The following is a 16,802-nucleotide window of genomic DNA, read 5'->3' as shown; positions in this document are numbered from 1 at the left end:
TCCATTTAGCTGTTCAAAGTAAGAAGTGTTGGAAAGATTTATAGCAGGTGAATTGTAGTGGCCTGTGTAATTTCTTGTACTCCATTGAGACTTTGCAAAGCAGGACTTTTCCCACCTCCTCCTGGGTTACTCCTTGTCTTGGTTTGAACAGCCAGGTGTCTGCTAAGGAAGGTAGAAGCCTCCCCTGAAATGGAAAACTGTAAAAAAACCCTCCCTATGAATTATTATAATTTTGAAATTAAAAGGCTCTTAGGCAAAGCTATGGGAATAGGAAAAACAGTTCTTTATTAGGGAAGAAAATAAAAATAAAATAAAAATGTAGTAATAAAAAACAACACTGACAGAGTCAGAATAGGAGCTGACCCTCTGTGGCTCAGGGTGGTGGCACAGTCCCATCCCAGGGGGCTCAGGGTGGTGGCACAGTCCCTTCCCAGGGGGGCTCAGGGTGGTGGCACAGTCCCATCCCAGGGGGCTCAGGGTGGTGGCACAGTCCCATCCCAGGGGGCTCAGGGTGGTGGCACAGTCCCTTCCCAGGGGGGCTCAGGGTGGTGGCACAGTCCCATCCCAGGATGGCTCAGGGTGGTGGCACAGTCCCATCCCAGGGGCGCTCAGCCCTCCTGCAGTGCCAGCTGTGGTTCTGCTGGAGCAGGGATCCTGCACAAGGGGGGAGTTTTCCTCTGCAGCTCCAGGGCTGCTGGAGATGGGCCTGCTCTCCCTCTGGGAATGCAGGGGGCAAAGGCTGCTGGGCTGTTCCCAGGGCAGATTGGATCCAGGTAGGAATGCTTGGCTCCTCCCCTGGGCGCAGCATCTCCCATGGGATGGTGGAATTTGATCAGCCCTGCAGGGACACTCCCTGGCCATGGACAGCAGAGATCTCCTGGAGGGAGGATGGGCTGTGGGAGAGATAAAGAACAAACTGCCCCAGGAACAGCAGAGAGCTGCTCCACCTCTAACAGATGGGAAGTAGAATACACACATCTTACAGCCCAGGACGCTCCTTCTGCCAAAGCATTTTGAGATCAGCTCCACACCTCCCTGGGCTTGGCATTTCAGTAACATAAATCTGCTGTGAAATGTGAAAATAAGAACTCACCTTGCATCAATACAGGCGTAAACCACTTTGCCCTGGTTTCTGAATTTCTTGCTACACTCAGATTATGATAATAACCACTGCATAATTCATGTGCTGGGAAATGACCAAGGTGCTCCAGTGTTTGCTGCCCTGTTTTCCAGATCACTGGTGCATTGCAGCCCCTGAATGCCTCTGTGCACCACATCCAGAGTAACCATGGGGACATCTACGCTGGGACAGTGGCCTCCCAGCTTCTCCTGGGCATGCAGCATCCAGCTCCTCTGGCAGAGGTTTCCTCCTCCCTGAAGGCCATGGTGAAGCGTGTGCATGAAGTGATTGACACACAAGTGCAAGGTCACTGACTGTAATCCTGTCACATTTTAAGGGGTTTGTCCCTCTTCACTTGGGATCTCATTTATATAATCATTAATTTGCTTTCAAAGGTAGCAAGAGAATCTTGCAAACTTTGCAAACTCAGCCCTGACCTTTCTGTTATAGGATAGAGAATTAATGATTATTTTGGAGTGAATATTTTGGAAGAGAATGCCTCTGAAACCTCAAATTTATTTTATCCCAGTAACATTGTTCTTCAGATGAAAAAGCAAATATGTGCATATTTGTAGCACAATCATTAGTTGCATTAAACAGACTCTTTAAAAATCTGTTTTCTTGGGAAGCAAATATATTACTTCCAGTAACTTGTATGAAACAAGTCATATTTGTAGTCTGTTAATTACTATAGCATATTACTACACATTCTTTGAATGCTACAGAAGCATTTCAATACATTAATTTTAAATTATGTCAGGCTGCTTATTGCTCTGCAGTTGTCTGAACATTTTCACTCCTGAAATGCATTTTTCTTATTCTGTCTTTGCTCAGTCCAGCTTTCAGTGAAATCACTGGGTAGTCCTCCTTCCTCCTGTCCTGACATCTCAGGTTTGGATGGCATTCCACAGGTGTAAGCAGGAGCTGCCCCTAATTGTCCTCTAATTCCAAAGAGTTGGGGTAAAAAGTGATGGGGTGGTAACATCCAGAGTGGCTTTAAAAGCATTACTGCAGATTTACATTGAATTTTTCATAGCCAAAGCCTGCTTTACACACAGTGCAAATCAATCTCGATGCTGCTCTTGATGCAAGGTGTGTTGTTCTTCCTAGATGTCAATGAATGCTCCTATGCTGGATTCAATGCTTGCCCTGAGAAAAGCAGCTGTGTAAACCTGGAGGGTTATTACAGCTGCCAGCCCCAACATGAACATGCTACTGTCATCCCTCACTGGCTAAGCCCTAGGAAGGAAGGTAAGAAATGCAGATCTCACCCTGGGGAGTGCTGAGGATGTTCCTGCAGGACTTTGTGCTCCTTTACAGGAGTCACCTGCAGGAATTTCTGGTGCATGAGTGCCCCTTCTCTTCCTGTTGGGAGAAAATGCCACATAAACCTGTTACCTATTTCTGATGGAAATGCAGAGAATTTATTTCACAGTCCCTTGTATTTGCTCTATTTCACCCTCAGCTGTCCTCACTCATCTGCCAAAACCTAAAACTTCACACCCTGCTTCTCAGAGCAAGTCACTTGTTGTCAGTGCACCTCCCCAGCCTCTTGAAAACAATTAAAGGCATTATTTCTATTTCCTTTGTTCCTGTTTTTACTGCAGCCTGGCTCAGTGCTTGTATGATCCCATCCTGAGCTCCTGCACTGCTGCTGAGCTCTCAGCTGCAAGCAGTTGGAGTTTGGCACTGGCTGAAATAATTCCTTGTGGTACCAGTTCAGCAAAACATACTTACAGCCCCCAGACATCAATGGGCCTGCTAATAGGCTTTAAGATAATGAGATGAATAACTGCTTGCAGATTCAATGCTTTAATTGGAAAACAATTTTACAATCCCTTAATCTCAAAAATGCAGATAATGTATTACTTTATGCTTTTGTGACATGGTAACACTTTTATTTTTTATTTATATTATTTCTATTGCTGCTTTTCATGTAGAAAACCTGAATGGTATTATTTTGGATTTGTTTTCTTAGACATACTCTAACTCTGATAATATGATTTTCCCCTAGGCATTGCAGCATCTACTCCAAGTTCAGTAAATGCTGTTAGCACTGGCAGTAGCTCTCCTTCTCTAAGGAAATCGAGTCTCTTGTCCATAACCAACCAATCTACAGATGCTGGGTGCTGTAAGTAACCTTGGATTTTAATAAAGGTTTTCTTGATTTGTGATGGGAACAAACCTCAGTAGATTTGTGTTTATATGGGTGATCCAGCCCTTTCAGGCAAGAGTTATTACAATCCTTTTAACAACATCCTGTTCTTCTGTAGGAGGAAACAGATTTAGTTGTTCTTTGAGAGTTCAGAGAGACAGGCTGGGTATTCTTGATCTTCATCCACAACTTCTGATCAAAGCTGAAGCCAGTGGAATTAAACTGTGGCCCCTCTAGCACAGGGTGGGAGTGGCTTTGGGGTGTTTGGCAGCCACCTGGCTCAGAGTGCTGGGAAAAAATATGTTCTGTTGATGAAAACAATTTATGAATTTATGAAAACAACCTTTTCTCCTTAGTCTAACCATTAGCATGAAAGCTGTGGCAGCAGCGTGCTGTGGTCTCTGGGTTAGTGTGGGGTGTGATGCTCATCTCTCCTGGCCCCAGCTCTCTCCAGCAGAGGTGTCTTGTCTGGGCTGTCTCTCTCGAGCCAGACAGACTGGCTCTGCTGCAGGGCAACTCATCCTACCCAGCTTAAACACCTCCTCCTGCCAGGACTGGAATCATCTCTGAAGGGCCCTGTCTTTTCCCACCGACATGACAATGATTGCACTGGACTAGAGTGGGACACCACTCTCCCCCAGCCTCTGTTAGCTGGGCTCTGGGGGGTTTGCCAGGATAAATCCAGGCAACCTTTGCCTGAATGGGGGCATTTTGATGATTAAAGTGACAGGAGGCAAAGCAGGTGTCAACACATGTAGAGTACCCAGAGTCACTCTTCCAAACTCATTGCTGTTGCTTGCACCTGTAGCTCACTGGCTGATTATCTCCATGGCTGGAGATTTGGAGGAGATTAGGCTGTCCAGAGGAATTGGGGCTGCCTCATCCCTGGAGGTGTTCAGGGCTAGGCTGGATGGGGCTCTGAGCAGCCTGGTCTAGTGGAAGGTGTCCCTGCCCATGGCAGAGGGTGGAACTGGATGATCTTTAAGGTCCTTTCCAGTCCAAACTATTCTGTGATTCTATGATTCAACAGAAATGCATATAGTAACAGGAAATAAAAAGGTTAAACACTAAATCTGTCTCTCTAGTGGGATGGTTCATGGATGAGGGGATCTGCTGGTGTGAGAGGGGCAGATTCTGTCCTGACCCTATGACTGTCAGAGTGCTTATCTGTAGTGGATTTCAAACATCACAAGGTTTTAAAAGTGAAATGTTGTTTTTTCTGTGCCAACTCCTTCAACAGATCCCTCTGCAGTTACAAACCATCAAATCCTCAGCGTTACCAGCAACAGCTTTGAAATGTCCTGGCTTCTCAGCTCCACTCTGAACCACACTTTCCAAGTCCGGGTGGCCAAGGGCAATGAAACTGTGCAAAACCTGAAGACAGAGGAAATGCAGGTGGATGTGTCTCACCTGGAAGCAGGTGTGATGTATTCAGTAGAGATCAGCTATGAAACTTGTGGGAAAACCATTATCTCCCATCAAAATGTTAAAACAGGTAAAGAAACACTTTAAAATACATATATATAATATGTATAGCTCTGTCTTCTTCCTTCTCCTCCTTCCATCCCCACTCACTTGCAATGATCCTTTGGTCCTCACTGAGCAACATTTTCAGCACTTTTTATCTCATCTACTCCAGCATTTATCCAATCCAGAATATCAGGCAGCAGAACTTTGGCCTTAGTGACAAAGCAGCGCTGGAGCTGATTAGACTATTACAGATATCAGGCTAAGCTATAATTCTTTTTTTAAATTTACTCCTTTGGTGCCTGGCACTGCTTTCTGCTGCCATCCATCTCCCAGCAGGCCTCATTTTTCCCTGGTTGATAGCTGTGCCAGAGGGAAATCCAGGCAACTGGTTTGTCAAGGGCTCAGCTGAGCTAACAAGAGTGCCCAGAGGAAGGGCAGATTCTGCTGAATTAAGGATTAAAGAGAATTAAAAGCTCTGAGTAAGAAAGCTGCAGACTACCTGCCCAGTTCTGTTCAATTAACTGGTGGTGGGAGCTTCCTGAGGCCCTAGTGTGTTGATCAAACATAATTTTGCTTTTTCTCTAGTCTTAAATTATTTCCTAAGCCTCCATGCAAATAAAGAAATAAATCTCCCCCCTTTTTTTCAAAGAGCAGGCAGTGAACTCTTTATTACTGACCACAGTGGGAATGCTGCTGTTCATGTTTATCCCTAAGAACCTTCCCTTTGATGAAATGAGGGATGACTCCAGTTTGGGTCAGAAGGAAATTACTCTCTTTGTGGAGGGAAAGTAGGAGGGCTAGTGGTTATGAAAACAGAGGGCTGAACTTCAGAGTATGAAGTTGGAGCCTTTGAGAAAAAGAAAATTTTTCCAAAGATCAGTCCAAGGAGTAACAGCCTGGGAGTGTTTATACAGTACAAAGCAGTTAGAGATTCCTTGGCTCTTGGTTTTGGCTCCTGTGCTCTGTACAGTATCTGTCAGGGCTCACCACACACACAGCGGACATGCACAGCTTTTTGCTGTATTTTCAGTTTAAGAATATTTTTATTATCCCACTATCAAGATTGGGAAAATAAATAAATAAAAACTGTAACTGGTGGGCCAGAGATGAGCCCACAGGCAATTCAACCCTGGGTGCAACTTCAGGGCAGGAGTTATGTAGGGCCAGGATAGGTATGTGTAAACCCAGACATAAAGTATGTGTACACCCACTTCTCATGCAGTTGCAATTAGGCACCAAAATATCTCTTTAGACCTGATGTAAGTGCACCTTCTCAATGTATCAGAAGCTTGTAGGAGCCTATATGCATTAATTTTTTAATTTAATACCAAAATCTCTCAATCCTGTTCTCCTTTCTTCCATCAGCTGAGATTTTGGTCCAGGTTTATAAATTTTAACTGAATCCTTTCCTTCTTTGTCAGTGTGTTTTAATGTTGTGTTTTACAGAGGCCAAGATATTTGATGTTACTATGAGGATTCTCAACTACAACTTCACTGATGATTTCCATAATTCCAGCAGCTCAGCATATGAGGAATTTTCAAGGCTGTTGCTTACAGAGGTAAGATTACTATATCTCTAGGTAATATATATATATTTTTCAACATAAAATTTATTTAATCTAATAGAGGATATTATGACTGGGTGAAATATTCCTTCAAAAATCAGCATACTATTTCCTGTGACCTTTCTTTATAATTACAACAAAATTCAACTGACTAAACAGAGCAACCCCTTGGCCTTGTTAGCAATGAAGCCAGTGAGAATTTTCCCCTGCAGAAGAGTGAAGGAATTATAAATGCAGGCATGCAACAGGGGCTCCTTTCCTTTAATTTGGCAATAAACTCACAGTAAATTAACTTGAGGCTTTTAAATGAATTATTGAAATGGCATTCCTGGCATTCATTTCAGCACAGTCTGCTCAATAAATGTCTTCCTCCTTTCAAATAAATAGTTCACTGCCTGCTGTCTTTCTTCTTTCAAGAAAAGTATCTAGATCAGGCTTTCCTCTCCTTGCCTGCACACATGTGGTCACTGTCCACAGTCAGGTGTGATCAGCCAGAAACAAAACCTGAGTCATGAAGTCTGGTGGCAGCTCTGAGCTTCCCAGAAAAGGGAGAGGTTCAGATGGAGCAATCTCCAACAGTTTTGCTGCACAGAACAGGGCCCACACAGGGGAATTTGGATCTCCACCCAACACAAGGCTTCCCCAAAACAAAGGGTGACTTGTAATTGTGTGTGAATTTAAATGCAAGAGAAAAGCCCAAAACAGTAAGGGAGCTGTACGTTCAAGGGCAGCAGAGAAGAGGCATTTGCCCAACAGAAATTGCAAGTTGAACCTCCTCACATGGTTTTATTTCCCACAGCTGCAAATTGTTCACTTTTGTTGTGTAGGAAGATTTTGGTGAGTGAGTTCTCTCTGACATTAATGCAGGCCTGATTGGCTTCATCAGGTTGGGAAGAAAAAGGAGCATTGCTCATCTGTGTTGCTTCTGCCTCCTTGGGTGTTTGTGAGCACTCTCATTTCTTCTCTCCTCATTTTCTTGCCTCTCTACTCTGATGTGAGCTTAGACCAGCTACACAGTTTGTTTGTAGGGATCTTTCTGAGCAAGCTCTGACTGAATGGGAACAAAGCTGTGCTGATTTATGGCTCTGGATTCCTGCTCAAAGGCACACTTTGAGGGGGATGCAGCAACAAAAGGCTCAAGCAAGGAGCTGCCTTCTAGATATGTAAGGTGAAACTGCTAGCTTCATGCACAGCTCAAACACTGACAGCAATGTGCCAGCTTCAATGTTCAGAGTAATGCCATTTGTTCAGCTGGTTTGGTAATTAACCATAATGTAATTGTGATGCTCCCTTGTAGCTGAGCTGTCTCAAACACGTTTTTTAAAGTTATCCACCCCCATTTTTCCTGGTCTCTCAGTCTGACGTTTCTTTGTTATTGGACTCAGCTGCAGGCTGAACTTGAACTGGAGAGTTTCAAATGCTCCCTGGGAACTAAAGCCATGGCCACACTTGAAATAAAATGTATGTGTGACATACAGAGATAACATCAAGGCTCTGCGGCACGCAGGTACCAGGAGAGTTCAGCTCTGCTGCAAGCAAACAGGGCCAGGGGGAATTCTGCTCCCTTGAGCCAAAATTCGGAACTTTGTTTGTAAGACCAATGGTCAGATGGATACAGTTTTCAGAGGTATCACAGAATTATATAATCACAGAATGGTTTGGCTTGGAAGAGGTCTTGAAGATCATCCAGTCCTAAACCTCTGCCATGGGCAGGGACACCTTCCACTAGACCATGCTGCTCAGAACCCTGTCCAACCTAGCCTTGGACACTTCCAGTGGTGGGGCATCCACAGCTTCTCTGGGCAACCTGTGCCAGGACTTCACCACCCTCACAGTAAATAAGTTTTTCCTAATATCTAATCTCACCCTTCCCTCTGTCAGTTTGAAGTCATTCCCCCTTGCCCTGTCACTCCAGGCCCTTGTAAATAGTCTTGCCTCATCTTTCCAGTAAGTACTCTTCAAGTACTGGAAGGTCACAATTAAGTCTCCCCAGAGCCTTCTGTTTTGCAGGCTGAACAATCCCAATTCTCTCAGCATTTCCTGACAGCAGAGATACTCTGATCCTGCTGCCTTCTCTGAACTGGCTCCAGCAGATCCTTGTCCTTCATGTGCTGGGCCCCAGGGCTGGATGCAGCTCTGCAAGTGGGGTCTCACCTGAAAGGGGCAGAGGGGCAGAATTCCCCCCTCTCCTCCTGATTTTGGTGAAGCCCAGCACACAGAGGGTTTCTGGGTCCCAGTGCACACAGCCAGGGCATGCCCAGCCCCTCATCCACCAGCACATCCAAGTCCTTCTCAGCAGGGTTGCACCAACACCACTTTGTGTCACAGTAATATCTGAAAAATAAGATTTCTGAAACATTTTGGAACTTTTCTTTTTCCAGCATCTTCTATGTTGTGCTTATATAAATATTTAAAGAGATACCTGTTGGCTCCCTAATTGTCAATGCTTCTTTCCCTTTGCTCAGCTTGAAAATTCATTCCCACCCAACATTTCTGCTTTGTACAAATCTGGGAAGCTGAAAGTGCAGATTGAATCCCTGGCAGCAGGAAGCATCATTGTGAGGCTCAGAATCACCGTGCAGAATCCCGAGTTTCCAGTGGATGCCTCCACATTTGCCCCAGTGCTTTCCTACCTGCACAATGGCTCTGTGCTAGAGGTGGATCAGCAAAACACTGCAGTAGAAGGTAAATTTTGTTATTATTTTTTTTCAAAGAAATAAGCAGCATTTGTGTTTTGATCACATGCAGTATCACCAATATTCTTCACAAAATAGAAAAACAAAGTATGTAGTTTGTTGAAGAGAAAACCATGATGTGAGAATTCTTCCAGGGGTTTTGTCCATAAGCCCAGAAGGGTCAGACAGAGGGGCACTGGCTGTCCCCAGGTACCTGCAGGCATTGCTTCTCCTCACTGTGGTTAATTCAAGTGGAGCCCTTGGTTTCCCTATTCATTCTCCTCCCTCTCCTCTCTGTCCCCTGCTGGAAGTTTGCCATATCTTTCTCAAGCTAAAAGGCAGAGAGGATTACTGTGGAATATCTGTAGCCTTTAGATCTACACACCCTCTAGACAGTTTTGTGCTCCAAGTTTGGGGACTGTATTTGTGCCAAGGTTTAAGAAATCTAACATCTTAACTCTAGAAACCCAGCCAGAGGAATTCCCAAATGTCCTTACTGTGAATAGGACTGAAGAAACATGCATGGAATTTATGTTAAGCTAGGCCTTTGTTTGATCTTCAGTAATCACCACTTTTATCTTCAAAAGACTGAGTTCTGTCCTCAGGTTTCCCAGCTGGCAGAGACAGAAAGTTGCCAAAGCCAACAGAATTCTTCTCTCTTGGCGTGTTGAGTCTTTTCTGAGCAGGAAAAACTCCCTTTGGAGTTGCAGAGCACATGCAGGTTAAAGAGAACAGGACAGGAAAAAACAGGAGATAAATTGCACTTGAAGCCTACAAGTATCACAGTGGCAGCTGAATTGCAAGAGGCTGATGTGTGCCAAAAATACTTTGTAAATGTTATTGATCCTGGGACCAAAAGGCTAAGGAAGAGAAGATGATGGCTCTGGACTGTCACTTTAGCTGCAGAAAACCAGGTGGCTTCCAGTAGCACCACACTTATCCAGGGGCACAGCCAACACCTCCACTCCTCCTTACTGGCTGAGAAAAGGGGTTTATTTCTTAGCTCTACCCAAAGAAGAGTTTCTTCAACATGAGTTTCCTAAGTGGAAAATAAGGAGTGAAACACAGGAAGGAAGGATTTGTATAATGGGTTGTTTTCCTTCCTGACCCTGGAGAGCCCCAGGACATGACCTTTGGCAATAAACCCACCCAAATCCTGTCCCCTGGATCCTCCCTGCAGCCTGGCCACAACCTGGCTTTGTGCTTGGTGTAGTGACAATCCATTCAACTGTGAAAAGCAGGGAGGAGCAGTCAGAAGGGACAGCACAACTGAAGGGAGCGGACCAGTTCTCTTCGAAGATGCATCAATTATTAAATTTATTGTCATGATGAATAAAGACAATCAAATCTGTTTTGTGGGGCATGGTGAGAGAAGAGAAAGGGATGTGTGCTGAGTCAGGCCCAAGATCCTTCTAGCACAATGTCCCATCCAGGAGCCAATTCCTGGAGAAGCCATCACCTCCCACAAATAATCCCTTAGCCAACTGTTTACAGCTCCAGGACTCCCTGGATCCAGAGGGATTTCTTTGGGTTTGTTTATGCCCCATGAATCTCCCCCATCAAATCAGATAAATCTTTAGCATCTGCAACATCATTTGGGAAGGAATTTCACAGATTTTTACCCTTTGCATGTACCCCTTACATGTGTATCATAGATAATCAGAGTGAACACAAAGGTGGCTTTTTAGTAATTTCTGGACCAGGACTGTTGGTTGAGGTGTGTGTAGGGAAGTGCCAAATGTGAAGGGCCAGAGAGGTGCCAAGAGTGCAGAAAGAGAGCTCAGAGCAGATTTTGGCTGAGATATGATGGTTTAGAGAGGAAAAAAAGTGCAGTGTGTGTGTGTGTGGATGTGCACACGTGATGCACCAGTCAGTGCCAGCGTTTTGACCCGATGCATGATTGAATGTGGCCATCAGAGGTGAAGGAATTTGCTTAAAAAGCCGTGCTAAGTGAGGAAAAAGGAAACCCTCAGAGACAATGGAGGCAGTGAATGTGAGTGATTTGGCAATTAACATCTCTCAGATGGTGTTGGAAGCCACCGAGGGTCACAATTATTTCATAGCACAGTTAGGAATTAATGAGATTTCATCTCTGGTGTTCAGTCAATCCTGCACACTTCTGCATTCCCTCTAAGTGGCTTAGGCTGGAACATAATAGGCAACTGCTGGCCACAGGCATGTGAAATTGTCTTATGGAGACTATCATGGACACAGCAATTACCCAATGACAAAAAAAGTGAAAAGAATTGAAATACTAGCTAGGAGGAAGGGAAAGCAAGCAGAAAGATGAATGTGTGTATGGGCATGCACATGGAATGGGACAGTCCTTTGTTTCAGAGAAATAATCACCATCATTAATCTGCAAGTTTACAGAACAAGCACTTATGTTAATTTGTTATTCAGAACAATTTTCTAGCCTTAGATCAGAATTATTTGTTCCAAGATGCAGTTTTTAGCCTCATTTGCTGCTCTCCCTCTTTCAGAGCCCTGAGGCAGCAAAGGTGAGTGCAGGAGGCTGTCACACAGGGAGGGCTCACCTGGGATTCACTGGAATTATTCCTGTCCAAAGAACTAAATCAGCTCTTGCAGATTTGCTGGAGCAGGGTGTGAATAGTAGCACAAGACTCCAGAAATAAATCCCTTAAAAGAGAAGAGACTCAACAATAAAAAGGGTCTATAACTGCATGAAAATGCCCCTCCAACTGATTCAGAGCAGCTGAAATCAGACATAAGAAACACCCTTAGAGCATCTTCATGCATTGATGAATCAGGATGTCTTTTCTGACACTACCAGGAAGAGGGTCACAGTTTTACAGCATTACTTTTGAGAAGAAAAACTGTATAAAAAGAGATTTTGCCCTTAGCACTTCCTCTGTTAAGAACAGAACAGTGCTTCCCCTGGGAGTCACTAGCATTTACTTTTTATGTGAAGCAGAAGATTATTTGGATTAAGTCTCTATTTAATGTTGTCTCTACTGGTAACTAGTGGTAACAGATCTATTCATTACCTGATGTATCTGGAGGTGCTGTTCACAGAACTTGGTATAGTGAGTGGTTTTGATATAATTGTAGTTCAAAACCTACGGCATTTTTTTTTCACTTTAAATGTGTTTACCTCTAAAAACAATGATTTTAAAAGTCTTTACTCAGAGAAAATACTTTCCAGAGTACACGAACAAGAGAATAACAAAACAGTTAGTGTTCTGCATCACTCAAAGCTTGGCTGACAGGTAAATGATGAAAAAGAAAACCATATAAGTAAATTAAAAAAGGACTACTTAATTATTATTTCTAGCCTAATGCAACCAGCACGGAGGCTCTCTGACCCTTGCTCTTGTTTTGGTCCCACAGACTGGGATGAATGTGCTTCCCAAGCTGAGAATGACTGCTCAGTATTTGCAGAGTGCATCAATTTGATGGGCTCCTACATGTGCAGGTGCAAGACAACCATGGATACCAATCCATCCCGACCTGGAAGAAACTGTGAGGGTAAGAAAAAGGCTGGCATGTAGGGTTTTTTTTTTTTTTTTTGCCATGAAACATTGGAATAAGTTGTGGGGGTCTTACATCTGCTTTAGAGTATCTGTTTATATAATTGCCCCTTTACAGTCTGTGGCTGAAGGGGTATATATGACCTGTCTCTAACTATATATATATATATAATAAAAATTGAAATAATAAATAAATTCAAGTGAAATGTCTCTGAGATCCTCCTTGATAAGCCTGATAACTACAAGGAGTACTTTTCCTTCTTTTGCTATGTCTGTGGCTAATTTCCTCCCATCAAATTGATCCACATCCTTGCCAACCAGTACAGGAGACCCAGGAATCAAACCTGCTTCTTTGTGTCAGCCCAAACCAGATTCAACCCCACAAAAATCACGTGTTCTACACTTTGTTCATGACCATCCAAGACCTGGTTTTGTAATGCTGCCATGGGTGGTTGAGCGCCCTCGGTGCCATTTTCGGGCCAGGCCCTGGTGCCTCCTCCTCCAGTTTCAGGCCCTATTTCAGGGTGTGTTTTCTATGTTGCAGGTGAGATTGTGGATCCTCTCACTGAAACCGTGGCTCCTGAAATAAAAACCAGCATGAACTTGGTTCCTGAAGAAGGCAGAAGCCCTGCAGGCCCTGCTCCCACTGCCACCATGGGGACAGCGGCCGCTGCAGGCCCCGTGTCAAGCACCACCACACTCCTCCCTGCTGTGCTGGCCTTGAGTGACAAACAAGTGTCCCGCAGTCCCACCGGTGCTCCTCCAGTGCCTTGGCAAAAAGGTCTGACCCCACAGATGGCTTTCAGCAGGGCCAGCAGCCCCGTGGCCATGGGGGTCACGCCTAGCGGGGCACTGGCCATGGGGACAGTGGCTGCTGCAGGCCCCATGTCAAGCACTGCCACACTCCTCCCTGCTGCGCTGGCCTTGTGTGACAAAAGAGTGTCCCAGAGTCCCACCAGTGCTCCTCCAACCCCTTGGCAAAAAGGTCTGGCCCCACAGATAGCTTTCAACAGCCCCATGGCCATGGGGGTCTTGCCCAGCAGGGCACTGGCCATGGAGACAGCGGCTGCTGCAGGCCCCGCGTCAGGCACCGCCACAGTCCTTCCTGCTGCGCTGGCCTTGTGTGACAAACTAGCATATCACAGTCCCACCAGTGCTCCTCCAACCCCTTGGCAAAAAGGTCTGCCCCCACAGATGGCTTTCAGCACATCCAGCAGCCCTGTGGCCATGGGGATAACCCCCAGCAGGGCACTGGCCGTGGGCACGGAGGCCAGGAGCCCAGCGCAGCAAAGCTCCATGGCCAGGGCTGCTCTCCCAAACACAGCTGTGGGCACGGCCAGGCAGGAGCAGCTCGGCTCACTTTGGCTGTTCCCAACTCAAACAGCCTCAGCTGCCACCAGCACTCACACAGTGCCCCAAGGCAGCTCTCCAGGTGGCCCTGACCTGGTGCTGGTCACTGGGAACGCTGGCATTGCCTCCCCCAGAGCAGATGAAGAGGTGGGAAGGGAGAACAGCTCCCTTGGTCTGAGGGACATTTTGGAACCTTGGGGACACCAGCTTGGCCAGGCACCTCTCCAGCCCCCAGCCCATCCTGCAGTGAGTACACATCCCATGGGGTCTGCACGTGGGAATTCACCTGGGGGAGAAGCAAGTCTCACTCAGAGTTCAGAAAAAGCCATCTAAAACTATTTTTTCAATGTCAAAGTTATTGTCTTGGTGCCTGCAATTTTTTCTGTATCAATAATATTTTCTGCAGGGATTGGCACTTTCTCTTTGCTAAATCAGCTTGTGAAAACAATTCCTCTTCCTGGCAATTTAGCAGTTGCTTTTTTTGATGTTCCATTTCTTCACTCCAAGAGGAGGAAGCACATAAAAGAGTGCACTGAAATGTGGCTCATGGCAACATTTGCTGCTTGTCCTTTTGCCACGCATCCTGGTTTTTCCTGCAGCCTCTGGCACCAGGACACAGCAGCAGCAGCTGTCTGTGGAGTTAATTTAGGGAGCCAGGGAGGAAAAGGACCTGCCTTCCCATTGCTGTGAGCAGAGGATGATTAGTCAGAGTCCTCCACAAATCCCCTTGGGAGGCAGGAGCTGCCTGGAAACCTGAGAGACACTGCTTCAAGAGATGCAATTGAGAGCAACAAGGCTGCTGAAGGTTTAATCTGTTTGGGTTTGGGCAGATGTGTTGCAGTTAATTAGGGGATTTTTCTGTTGATTGAAGCTGAATCATATTTCAGAGAGTCAGATTTGGTGTTAAAATTACAGTTCTGTTTGGGGTAGGAATGCTGCTGTCTCTGCCCATCACTAAATGTATATTTTTTCTGAAGTGTGTCACTATTCAGTTTGGCTATTTCAGTTTTGCTTCTGCTTGTCTTTATTCTGTCTCTCATGCCCTCCACATCTCTCTGATCCCCAGTCACTCATTCCGCTGCTCTTTTATCTCCCTCTCCCCATTGTCTCATGTTCCTGGTGGTCTCCATTCATGCAGCCTGACTTGTGGTACTCCCTCATTCCTTTCCCCCTGGAAAATGCCTTTTTCAGCCATGTAAAGCCAATTCTGCTGCTTCTCCAGCCTCTCTTGTCCCCCCAGCCCTGCTCACCAGGTGTCCCCTCCTGCCATCCTGCCCTGCCTTGGGCAGCTGTGCCAATGCCCTGCTCAGCTGCTGTCTTCTCTCCTCCTAAAAAAGATGTTTAGGGTTTTTTAAATGAAAAAAAAAAATTAAGCATAAAATTAGCAAATTTAAACTGACAAAAAGCAATATAAAAGCTGTTCCCAGCTGGAAAAAACAAATGAAGAATTCTACACAAAAAGAGTTCAGTTTATAAAAACTTTGTTTATATTCCTGATGAATCAAATATTCAGCCAAGTGCTTTTGCTGGGAAAGAACCTTGTGAAGGGATTATGCCTAAGGAATAAGAGCAAGAGCCACCAGAGTGGCATCTCACTACCCTGGAGCAGGAATTCTGGGGGTCAAAAGCCCATGTTTGGTAAAGCTTCATATGCAGCTCCTCCTTGTGGCATCATATCTGACCTGGAGGCTCAACCTCAGCCAACTCTTCATAGTCTGGTCTTTTAAATTCTCAAATAAAATTATTTGAGAATTGTTCAGAACATTTTCCTCTCTCACCTGAGACGACTGAATGTGTTTTATCCCCTAAATACCTATGTTCACATGACAGGACAAGCCATGGCAAAGAGCAAACCCAAATCCTTTGATCTGACTGTCAGTGGTGAGGATTCCTTTGGGATCAGAATTATGCTGGGATGAAGGAACCCTTCTCCAGTGGGCTTAGGAGGTTCAGACAGGCATTTCTCCCCTCCCCTGTAAAGCTTTACCTGGTTACTATTTCTTTTCCTCCAGTACCTGTCCTAGTTCAAGTGATTATTTTCCCAATGTGAGTAGAACTTGGGTGTAACGTGGTCCACAGAGTTTATGCAGAGATTTATAATTCCTTCTGTTTCATAGAAACAGCTAAAATGGCAGATTAAAACTGAATATAGGAGTCTGACAGTCTCAGAGCTGGAACCTGGGGCCTGATACCCTGTGGAGGTGCAGTTGGGTGTGTGCAGGGAGAAAAGCAGGTTGCTACACCAGAAGGTAAAGACTGGTAATTTTAAACTGAATCCTTAGCTAGATGATAAAGTTCTTGAGGTCTTTTGGTGAAGACAATCGTGTATTTATAGAAACCATTGAAACATTAGGTTTTGCTGTGTCAGGAGTGATGATTTGTTAGGAGCTGGGGGCAGAGTGAAGGCAATTTGCTGGCAATGGTCACAGCATTGGATGATTGCAGTCATCACTAAATGCATGCTAGGGCACAAACCATGCCTTGAGAAGCCCTTTCTCTGATCTCTGATCACTTCAGTGTCTGGAGTAACAATGCCAAGCCCAAAGACACTGGGAAACACAGAGAAATCAGGAAATAAACTCAAAATGTTTGAGTCTGCCTTGATGTCATTCAGCAGATGTGAATAGGAGGGAAGTGTACACCCTCCTGGGATTCATCTCATCCCACCACAGCTGTCCAAAGTGTAGATGTGTAAGCTCAGGCAGCAGCCCAGCCTTCCTCTGAGGCTGCAGGGAGGATTTGGCACTGCAATGGTTTCCCTCTGGAGGGACTGGTGGGACACCCAGCTGAGCCTGGGAGAGCAATTCCAGTGCCTGAATAGAGCAACATTCCAGACATCCCCAAGGATCCAAGGCAGAGCTGGCAGATATGAGACCTACAAGAGGTCAGTGCCTTTCTTGAGAGCCATCTGGGGCTCAGGCAGGGCAGACTAAGATGCTGGATGATTTATTTTTAGACTTTTGGGGTTTGGGTTGC

The 16,802-nt window shown here is 45.3% G+C and overlaps 1 protein-coding gene across 7 annotated transcripts in view; it reads left to right on the top strand.

Annotated features, from left to right (window-relative positions):
* The window catches only part of UMODL1 (uromodulin like 1), a 72,761-nt gene that overhangs the window by 35,233 nt on the left and 20,726 nt on the right, over positions 1–16,802 (top strand). For all 7 annotated transcript variants that reach the window (XM_050982246.1, XM_050982171.1, XM_050982217.1 and 4 more), the window contains 8 exons: positions 1,234–1,426; positions 2,231–2,371; positions 3,135–3,251; positions 4,516–4,770; positions 6,192–6,304; positions 8,776–8,995; positions 12,337–12,474; positions 13,021–13,257. In XM_050982246.1, coding sequence (XP_050838203.1) covers positions 1,234–1,426; positions 2,231–2,371; positions 3,135–3,251; positions 4,516–4,770; positions 6,192–6,304; positions 8,776–8,995; positions 12,337–12,474; positions 13,021–13,257 — 1,414 coding nt within the window. The remainder of the gene's footprint in view (positions 1–1,233; positions 1,427–2,230; positions 2,372–3,134; positions 3,252–4,515; positions 4,771–6,191; positions 6,305–8,775; positions 8,996–12,336; positions 12,475–13,020; positions 13,258–16,802) is intronic.

Source organism: Serinus canaria, chromosome 1 (assembly GCF_022539315.1).
Source record: "Serinus canaria isolate serCan28SL12 chromosome 1, serCan2020, whole genome shotgun sequence".
Lineage (NCBI taxonomy): Eukaryota > Metazoa > Chordata > Aves > Passeriformes > Fringillidae > Serinus > Serinus canaria.
The sequence above is the reverse complement of the archived record's forward strand: the minus strand, read 5'-3'. Positions and strand labels throughout refer to the sequence as shown.